The 11,431-nt window shown below is 34.0% G+C and overlaps 1 protein-coding gene across 1 annotated transcript; it reads left to right on the top strand.

The window, feature by feature from the left end:
• Positions 1–153: 153 nt before the first annotated feature.
• On the top strand, positions 154–1,360 carry LOC111428546 (uncharacterized). The gene is made up of 2 exons (XM_023064113.2): positions 154–396; positions 629–1,360. Exons 1-2 carry the CDS (start codon positions 247–249, stop codon positions 1,157–1,159), a joined length of 681 nt encoding a protein of 226 aa, XP_022919881.2. The 5' UTR covers positions 154–246; the 3' UTR covers positions 1,160–1,360.
• The last annotated feature ends 10,071 nt before the right edge of the window (positions 1,361–11,431 follow it).

The following is an 11,431-nucleotide window of genomic DNA, read 5'->3' on the forward strand; positions in this document are numbered from 1 at the left end:
CAAATTTAGTACTGTAATTTGATTTTTTTAAGAAAATGATTCACTTTTGTGTTCTCGAAATTTGTGAATTTCCTAACGGTGTTTTTATAGTTTTAATTACGTTGAAGGACTTTGAAAACTACGATAAATAGAAGTCAATTACATTGAATTTGTACATTTTGCGTTTACATTCGATAAAGTTTGCATCAATATTCACAAATTTTTTTTTAATTGAATAAAAAGAAAATAAAATTTAAATAAGACGAAATGGATCTTCACCGAAATGAACACATGATCACTTTTTTTTCTACTTTGTTATTATTACCAATTTTTGTTTTTGGGGTAACTTTAAAAGTGAATAATAATAATGGAATTAGTACAACTGAAAATCAACTCGAAGCATTAAATAAAGATCAGGTAAGTTTTTAAATTTTTCTCAACTTTTAAGTTAAAAATAAAATGTGTTGAAATTTCTAAAATACGCGATAAAGTTTAATTAATCCATTAGTTTCTAACGGTTTCTAAATCAATTTTATTTAATTTCCACCAATTTCAAGTTAATTGATGACACATTGAACTTATCCTTGAGTTGTTTATTCCTTGAGTTTGCATGATTCAAAATAATTTGTTGACATTATTAATATTTTAGGATAAATCCGAATCAAATTATGCCTTTTCTTATGGCGTATCTGACCATAACACCGGTGATCAAAAATCCCATTGGGAAAAACGTGAAAACGGAGTCGTTTCTGGGGCTTATTCCGTTTTGCAACCCGATGGATCAACCAGATTAGTTAAATATACAGCTGATAGTACAGGATTTCATCCAGTTGTACAAACTGTAAATCAACCTGCCCAAAGTATTTCTTCGTTGTACCAATATCAACAATCAACGCCGTATCCTTATTATCAACAAAGTTCTTATTATACAACACCTAGACCTATAAGACAATTTTATAATAATCCAAATACCGGATATAATTATAATGGAAGATATTATTTTCCGGGAGATTACAACGCAGGCAGTTATCTGAACAGTTACGGCGGATACGACAGCTCTTATAGTGGTAGAGGACCAGTCTCGGGACCTTATAATTTAGGAGGCAACAGGCAAAGAGGGTCCGGAGGAGTACCGTTACTGCATTCCCAGTACCACGGATACGATAATTTATACCATTGACAACAACAAGAAATGTGACGGATTGAGGTGTTAATTTAAGTGACTCGTGTTTATTAGAAACGGGACGTTCTTCAGATACAGGTAGTAATTATTTTGTTCAAGGGTTAAATGACTATTTGTAAAGTTAAAAAAAAGTTGAGGTGTTGAAAGATATATTGTAGTCTCTTTAAAACGAAAGTAAATAAATAAATATAGAATAAGTATATGGTTCTTATTGCCCAAGAATGTATGAAATGAAACAAGCATTTGCCCGGAAGTTTGTAGTTTTAGTTTTATTTCTAATATCACTGGCCGTAAAAACTTCCAAGCGACCTTGGCGATTTGATGTTTTATTACAGTGCTGACTAGATTTGTGTCAACACCATCTCAATTGTAGCGTCTCGGCGACAAGCGACCTCGGCGCTTTAAATATAAATAATGTTATACACATTGGCATAACTCTAGTCTGATTAGTAACTTTATTTGTTATGGTAAATGAGCCAAAAAGATTGAAAATAAAAAGATAACAAATTTTCAGAAATATAGAAAAAAGAATATATATATATATAATTGTAGTCGTGCAAATTCAAAGAGAGACGACACGCACAGTTTTGCCCGGAGATTCAAATGGTAACAGCAACGAGATTCGAAGAATTCCGAGATGTTCGGATTTTAAACTGCGTTTTGCTCCGGGCAACCCGGAGTCGACCCAAAAACAATTTCTCAAAATGACTCAAAAAGGGTCACCTCTTTCGACTAAAACGAATTGGACACCTCTGGATAATGCATCGCCAATCATAGACAAACCTAAATTATGTTCGAATCCTTTTAATTTTTACGTTTTTTTTCTTCGTGATTTCCTTTAAATATAATTTGGAATAAAAGAAAAAAAAATTGAAATTGACGTTCTTGGAATATTGAAGAAAAGAAAACTTGTCGTCGTGTTGCTCAATCGCTAAAGGGACTTTGTGTTTTGTGACGTAACTCGGCGGGCGCGTTTCTTGTCAAAGAAAACCCGTAATATTAGTGATCAGGAGGTTGTAAAGAAAAAACGAAACGGTCCCAGCCCTTTTTTGACGACTTCAACCGAATTTGGGGATGATAACAAGACGTCGTTGTGGTATGTCATTCGATTCCACTTAGTCTCTTCTTTTATGAGATGTTTCGCGTTTAGAGGAACTAATGAGTACAAAAAATATCAAAATCAAAATCCCACCAAAAACCAGAAAAGAAGTTGTAATTATAAAAGAGTTTGTTATTTTCTTGTTAGTTCGCCCTTTTTTCTTCATCGAAGAAAGATGAGATGTTTTTCGTTAAAAAAGAGGAATTTTGTTAAATTAAAAGGTTTTAAAAATATTAAGTACTTATTATCTGACTAAATTATGTATCTCGCAAAATAACCCTACAATTAACGAAAGGGTTTTCAATACACCAGATTTTTTTTGCTTATGAACAAAGTATGGTTTAAAGATTCCAAGAATGCGTAAACGGGTAAATTCTTGGAAACTGCCTCCCTTTAGATTATTAAACAGACTAAACAGAGAATTTTTACAAAGAGACAAAACTTCTCCGCCCATCGAAATCCCCGATGACATTGATGTATTGGAAATCGAAAAAGAAGAAATGTCATTTTACAGAAGCACGGTTCGAAACCTGGTTTGGAAGTAAATTACGTCACGCCCAACAAATCATCCTGTCGCCAATGTTTGTTTTTGAAGAATTTGTAATAAAAAATCTCAAAATTAAATGCTAAGATAAAGAACTTTTCAAATTAGTTAATTGTTTCTTGTTAAAGCCATTAAAACTTTTAGTTGGGGTCGTAAAATAGTTCCAAACAATAATTTTTCGCTAAAAACTTGGACCATAAACAACACCAATCGATTATATCGACAAAAAGGCGGCTCATTTGCAGGATGAACTACTGAAATGTAGTTCAGGTTTAAAAGTCGTAAATAAGTCGTCCTCTAACTTATTTACGAGTTTGGCAAGAAATAATGCTGAAGGTGCCGAAGACTTACTTTGGCACCTATCTGATAACCAGATATCGACCCCTCTCAACAATGTGCAAGAATCTCAAGTTTTTTAGTATATGTATTGATGTAGCGCCTCGCTTGCAAGCAACCTCGATTTTATAAAGTTATACATCCTTGAGAAGTATTCCAGTTAGTATCGATATCATGCCTAATTAAGTCAAGGTCGTTTCTGGACGAGACACTACATCATCACAAATTATAAACAGAAATAAAACTAAAAGTGTTTTAAAAGTCATAAATAAGTCGACCCAAACTTATTTACGAGTTTGGCGAGAAATGATGTTGAAGGTGCCGAAGACCGAGATTTACTTTGGCACCTATCTGATAACTAGAAGTCTGAGATAAAAAAAACGATGAGCCAACGATATCGCCGATAATTGATTCCGCTGGCGCCTCTTCACTGCCCACTCTCCACGCTTAAATACTTTAACAATGGCCGCAACCTTTTGTTGTTTCGTTAGATTTTTTTTTCCAATAGCTTTTGTTTCGGTGGTGGAGGCTTTTTTGTTTCGGCCGCTTGTTTACGGCTCTTTATTGACTTAACACCTTGTATAATGCGATTAGCTCGTTATTGGGTGACTCGACGGAACCAAAAAGTCGTTTACTTTTTTGCTTTTTTATTTTTGGCCGGTTAGTTTTTAAAGTGTGTTTGGTGTGCGAAAGTTTCTTTGGAGTGGACAGCCGTCGGAAGTTTAAATCTGCCAAGGTTCCGGTCCACGCTTGCCAACTGACTCTTAGGGGTTCGCGCGGAAGTGCTTCTTTCATAGTGCCACGCGACCCTAATCAAAATAGCAATTTCTAAATTAACCTTTTTAAGATATCTTTTAAATTTGGTTTCTTTATCGCTTTCGGCAAATCTAAAAGTTGTCCTCCGTGTGATTTCAACAGAAAATGACCGTAAGAAATTATCCTTCTAATAACGACTACTTCTACCCCTTTCCCTCTTCACTAAAAACTAAGGTGAAAACCCCAGGTAAGAAGTGCCTTTGGGGTTGATCGTCGGTTTTTAGTAAAAGGGCCGAACGGAGATCTGTCTGATGGATTCTTCTTCGTTTCCCAACCTTCTGGCATCACCGCAATTGACCTGGTCAAGGATACCGCAAGAAACGAACACGAGAATAAAAATTACCAAAGAAAATTAACTTGCGAAATCATTAAAATAGCAACCCTTTCTTGTAATCTTTTGTATTCCTTTTCAACGACACAACAGTTGCTTCTTTTCACAATTACCTTTAAAAAAGGATTAAAATGATCCACAAATTATATATGTTTTACTTCAACCTCATTTCATAAATTTTATTTGAAAGAATTTTTATTTCTTCTGATTACATTAAATTGTTGATTACGTTTTGGAAGTAAGAGAAAACTCTTGAACTGAGAAAGGAACTGCTGTTATTGAAGGGGGCACATATGGAGTTAGTTGAACAGATGGTTGGGGTTTCGTCGTCGTCGTGGAAGTCTGCCGGCGAATTTCGACCGTGTAATCGTAGGTGGCTCGTGTTCTGTGACGTCTGCCGACAGAAGACGCGATTACCAACCTAAAGGGTGCTTCGCGGAAGTAAAACTCTTCGGCACGTGTAACATTTCTGATACGCTTTTTAAAGTTATATTTCACCTGTCATACATCCGTGTAACTTTCACAAATAAGAAGCAGTATAAAACGTCTTAATAACTTTAAATCACGCGCCAATAATGAGACAGCAGCAAATAGTACTTTGCAACAACCATACTAACATTTTATTCCATGTTGATTTCTCCATTTTGATATCTCCTTTTTGGGTTCAACGAGTAACAGTGTTCCAGACTATTCTGTTATGGTTAACTTTGATTGTTGCTTCTCCACCGGTTTCTACGTTTTCGGATCATCATCAGGAGAAACGGCTTGATTTTAATGTTAACTAAAAGTAATATATTACGATATTAATGAATATTTTTTGATTAGAAAAAAATCACACAAAAACAATTTGTAAAGACCTAAAAGATTAAATTCAATTCGATTTGTGAAAGTCAACAAATCAACTGAACTGTGCATTCTACGAATATAATTGGATCTATTAAACGTTCCGTGTGGTGGGACAAACGTTTGCGTAAACAATAAGAATCGATATGGGATGAACCGAGGTTCTTTTGTGATTCAGCAAACAAATCAGTTACACAAATATGTTCCCTATATGCCCTCGTTTATTGTTCTTCAATAATTCATGTGGGTTTCATAAAGGTTGGGGGGGATAACGGCACGCGGCCTACACCCAAAACTATATTTTAATAATTGGTGCACGTGGCAAAAAGAAAAACATTAATTTTTGAATCTAAAAATAATCCCTTAAAGGTTTTTTTTATTTAAAATAGGCAGACAAACAGAAGTTTCTGTTTGTAAAATGTAAAACATGTTTTATGTATGTAGATGAACCTAAATTCACCTGCCCTTTATATTGAAAGGGAATAATAAATTGAGGATTCGGTGACATTCTGGGGAGATCTGAAAACAAGATAACTTTTCTGGAGCACCGCCGAAAAAAGAATTGCATACGTAATTAAGAAACATCAAAAAGAAAAATATTTTTTGCGTTAATTTACGTTTTCTAGAATCTTTCTAAAAGGAGAATGAGAAAAAAGGTCGTAATCACTACCTTTGCGGCTCCTGGGACCTTTTTCTGAAGGACTCATTGTTCACTTGTACCTGTATAAACATTGAACCGCTCTTCAAATGCGAAGACACGGTGGCTTCTTATCCCAGAGATGATCGGAATCAACTTCTTACCTTTTTTTTCTTTTCGATCACAATACAAACTCCTGATTATTATAATTACGTGACAATCGGTGTTTAATAAAAAGAAAATAAACCAACGAAAGAAAAATGTTTTGACGTTGAAGGTATTGAAGACGATTCGATTGGAATTCGATAACAAAATCATTATTCAAAAAAAAAATATAACCTTCCCACAGTTACCTATACGAAGTTAGTCCTCGATTTTCCAGCCCCAATTAGATAGAATATATTGTTAAGAATTAAATTTTGTACAATTTTTATTTTAAAACTCTTTTTAAAAACATTCCGAATCCCGTACTTCAATTACCTAAATTGATGTACAGTGTGTTAATTAATTATCATACCCGACGTCATCATTGCAAGTATGCAACCAATATCACAGTATTGGTATTACAATACGTACAACACACTGTATAAACAACGAACCGAATACGGTGTCGTTTTGAGACCTATACAAGGATAAGGGGATTGGGGGGTGATTTTGATAAAAGAAACTATGGCGAATCGAATGAAATATAGATCTTGATAATCGAGTATATCGTTTACGAGTTATGACCATCTAAAAAAGGTCATTTTTGTGTTATTTTCGTGGGAGCTAACTTCGTATAGGTCCCACAGTTAAAGTTTGAAAATTTATAACTCTTTATAGTCATTAATGAAGGTTTAACATTAAATCTTAAAAGGAAATAAAGGGTGAAATGTGATACGTTGAATGCACAGTCTCCAACGTCGATGTTAATCAATTCTGTTTACATGAATTTAATTATCTTGAGTCAGGTAAAGAGATAGGGTGGGTGGAGGATTCCGTAAAAGTTTTAAAAACCCGGATAGTTCACCGAATAAATTAACCGTGACGAAGATGTAGCCTCAGGATCCGCCCAGACCTACCGAATAAGTTATAAATTTCGGTGAAAAATTGAAATGCCGAGACTACTTTACGATGTGGGGATTGACTCGAAAATTTTGAGGAGTTCTTTGATTATAGGGCGCTAATTTTTCGCTCGCGGCCTTTGCTCATTTTGCAACGTTTAAAGGGCGCCCCTTTAAATCACCCACGAACTTCTACTATCTATCATGGAGAGCTAGAAACGCCCCGGGTTAAGCCCAGTTTTTATTTTATTTTAACTAATTTTACTTTAAATTATCTTTTATAGCTGTTAATTTATCACACAAAAATTAATTAAATATTTATGTAATAAATATATCTTAAAAAATACATTTACGATTTGAATTTTTAACGAACCAAAATCGTTGTTAATTAAAACCGATGGTTTTCGGTTCTAAATGAATCCTTTTTGGGTGGTCTATTTTAAATGTTATTTAAAAAAAATTATTAAAATTGAGTCGCGTGTCGAGCAACTGGTTTAGCAACTGCTAAACGCGCTCGTTTTACGCGTCATTTAGCGAATTAGAGTGAATGTATGGTACTGGGTTAAAAGGGGTTTTATGTGGTTAAAAAACATGCTCGGTGTTTATATTCGGTAAAGTGAGAACCGTCTGGAACGTTTTTAGTACGCGTTGCTGCGTCCAGGCCTTAAAATTGACGATCACTCCTCGTTTTGGAATTACCCATCGTATGTAACACCCATGATGGGATTGGGTTACTTTAAAACGACTTGGGTGGGTGATTTAGTAAGTTTTTTTCTTCGTCTTTATTTCTATTCTTTAGTTTTGCGTGATTCTTATAAATTATAAACGTCACAACACCTTTTAAATTTTAAACCACCCAAAAGAGCAAGGTTAAATATATAAATATGCACGATTTTCCCTTTTATCCGAAACCGACCACTGATTATTCGATTAAATTAGATAATTCTTGACTTGAGGGGACGTTTCAAAGGGCAAGTAAAATCTTTTATAACGCTAACAAGCTAAAAAGTTACCTTTCGATTTCTAAAACAAGTTTCTTTAGAAATTCGGAATGTTTTTTTTATTGAAAAAGGAAGGGGCCAATTTTCTGAAGATAGGATCTTAGAATGTGCAATTTTCTCTATGGTTCCAAATTACATAATTTCGTCGGTTTTCTGCGTCGCTTTCTGCGCGAGATTTAACGAAAAAGGTGCCTGTAGGAGGCGCCGATCGACCGATAATAGTTCAATCACTAATCCGGGTCATTAAACGGCCCAGGACCTATGGTTAGGTTTAGCTAAATGGTAGTTCCGAAAAGCAATTATAATTTTTAAAGTAAACAAACCCTACCTCTAAACGTTTCGGAAACTTTTTTTATATAAGACAAAAAATAGATCACCTTAAAAAATTATCGAATTAGCAGCCTTGTAATTTCGGCGATTTTATATTAAATAAATTACCAAGCATCGTAATGACTTAATCCGATTAAAATCTTTTTATAAAAACAAATAGTAAATAATTCATAGAACCTTTTTTAATCCCATTTTAAAAACATTGAATATATACATTACAAATTACTAAACAAGGGTCGATGATGATAAAGTCGTCAAAGGGGAAGCGAACTCTGACGCCAGGTAACATTTAACTTGTTATTAAAATGAAATAAATCCTCGCCTCCTCTTCGCCTTCGGTCGTTTTTGGTAGGCGGCGGTTTCAAATGTAAATATGATTCACAAAGCCGAGATTCATAAATAAAAGATGATATCGTTTCTTACAAAAAAAAAATAGAGATACCATCATTATTCGGAGCATATCAATTATTAAATGCTTTTTTAAAAGATGATATATCGTCACTATACATTTTTTTTTCATTTGATTACGCAACCACAAACCAATTTAACAATACGTTACATAAAAGACTTCTATTCAACTTTATATTTATTAACCCTGTAATTTAAATTGCGTAAAACTTTTTTTACCATATCCTTTCACTCGTTTTTTTTTGTCGCGATGAAAGGGATCTGCATGTTAATAAAGCCATGTATCTTTTAGAACTACAAAAAAGGGTCGTAGTAGACGGTTGACATCTATTAAAATGTCGTTTCTTATAAATTATACAATCTTCCCACCATTTTTGGGTCAAAATGTCAAGATATGTTAACATTTTTCTCTTTTTACAAATAAATGGGATACTTTCGACATTATCACAAAAAATTCCATTATGAAAATTAAATTTTACATGTTTTTCTAACGTTATGTAACGTCACTTTTTTTATAACTAGTAATGTAATGATTTCATTACATCACTAGTGATGTAATGAATTCCATTACCTAGCTACAAATTGGCATTTATTAATTACAAATTAATATTAATTTTAATTACAAATTGTTTAACTCACGTAATTTCTCACGAATATTACGTTCGTCACACAAAATTAGTCTTTTCATAACTGGATACGTAAATAACTATTATTTGGATATTTTAAGGAATGGCATTGTAAAAAAATTTGCTTATTTCATCGAAAGGTGCACACACTTCTGGATCTTTCCCACCTGCCCACGCACTCCATCCCATAAATCCATCGTCGTTTCATCCTGAAGATCCTATCTGATTGTGTGGCATGGTCAGAGTTGACAGCTAACTCGTCGTATGCAAATTTTAGAATAAACCGTTACGAGACGTTTCGTTTCGTTTACTCACAAATAATTCGTATATGATTACCCATTACTGTCGGTAATTGTTATTAATTAAGGAAAGTTTTTGACCTTGATTTTGATGTGTCCATCCATTTCGGCTATTTTTAGGATTAACTTTGTGTGTAAACAACAATTAAGTTTTAAGTTTCCGGGATGAACAGTTTTTTTTATAAATATTTTATAATTTTAATGATAATTATTTCCTCTGGAATGGATTGAAATTTATAAATGAAACCAGATTGAAGGTTATAAAACTTATCTCTAAAATGGTTTGCAATTGAAAAATAAACGATTTTGTTTCCCACTGGTTTAAACACACATTATCGGGTTAATCATCAAAAAAGCTTAACGTAAATTAACACAGGGTAAACTCTAAAGAAAAAAAATATAAAAAAAAGTTGTAACAGGTACGAAGATCTTGTGAAAATGATGGATTGGGCGGTATCCTGAGCGCTTCCTATGGCCTTCTGTGTGTTTTTTCTCATCGCCCACGTATGTTCTTGCCGCGGTCTTTTTGCTTCGGTGAAAGATCACGATTCAAAATTTACCAATATCCGGTCGGTTCACACGGCCACTTGTTCACATAAAAGAGAACCTCAACAACACAAAAACCCCCACAGACCGCTAACTTATCCAACAACAAGAAAATTAAACCCCGGGATCTCACTTAAAAAACACCCAGTTTAGATCGATACAAAACTATTGTTACAGTATCACGCTATATTGATTATTATTATGTACTAACTTATTATGATCAATTTTTAAGGTGTCTTTAAAATTTTCACATTACATAAATTGAAAAAAAAGGATCCGTGTGAATTTATTTTGATATACATCTCATACTTAATCCCCAGCATTTTTAATAATACATTACTGCAGACTCGAGAGCTTTCGAAACGGTTTTAAGAACTCCTTTGGGTTTGCACTTAAATCTCTCTCCATTACAATAATGTCCGCTCATAAACAAACACGTGACATTTATTAGCGAGAGGTTATCGAGTGGTCGAGGGTATTGTTGAAATTACACGCACGACGTAATAAACAAAGTGTGGTAGGGAGCCCTTTCAAAATGAATAAAAAAACGAAACCAAGTCCGTCCCTCTTTTGTGTAACTGACCCTTCTAATAAAGGGTGATTGATTGCGTCACGAATTTGGGATTCGAAAAGATTCGAAAACATTCGAAAATGACGTTATAAAATATAATCTTTTTTGTTAAACAAAATGTGAGTTTGATGACGATGAAGAAAAACTTATAGATTTTTTTTCAACCCTTCAATATTTAAAGTGTGAAAGTTTTTGGTGTGTTTTAACGTGAGAAAAAATCTTTAAGGAAAAAAAAGCTAAGACGAGAGTCGGAACTTCATAAAAAGGAGCTTTTATGTCGTCCGGAAGGGGGTTGTTCAGAGAAGAAGAACCACCCTCGCAGGCCATATGCGGACCGAACCGAGCCGAGATGACCTCGCGCCGACGTTTAATATGCTGTAAAACCAGTCGAGATGCATAATATAAGGATTATATTAATCGACGACGTTGGTTTGGACAAAAAATAAAAGGGAAAAAATAGATAAAACGCCGGAAATCGTTTTACCTATTTAAGGTGTAATAGATTAGGGTAATTTTTATGAGGAAAAAAATTCTATTGTGAAAATAAAAAGAGTATAAAGAGAATATTTTTGAGAGTTTTAGGTTTCAAATTTATTATGCCACATCAAAAATTTTCTTCGTAGATATAACTTAGAGGGTGGTTAATCAACCTAAGTTTGATGATATCGTTATACTCTTCAACACCTCACTCAAATATGTTATGAGAAGAACAGGAATCCATCCAAACGCAACTTTGATGAACAAGTCCATCCAAAGTTTTGAAAACATCGAAACCAGAGTAAGAGACGGAGATATCGTGTTGGGCAGAGTGCACTTAGGCAGCAATGTAACACTGAAAA

The sequence above is a fragment of the Onthophagus taurus genome, chromosome 10, assembly GCF_036711975.1.
Source record: "Onthophagus taurus isolate NC chromosome 10, IU_Otau_3.0, whole genome shotgun sequence".
NCBI lineage: Eukaryota > Metazoa > Arthropoda > Insecta > Coleoptera > Scarabaeidae > Onthophagus > Onthophagus taurus.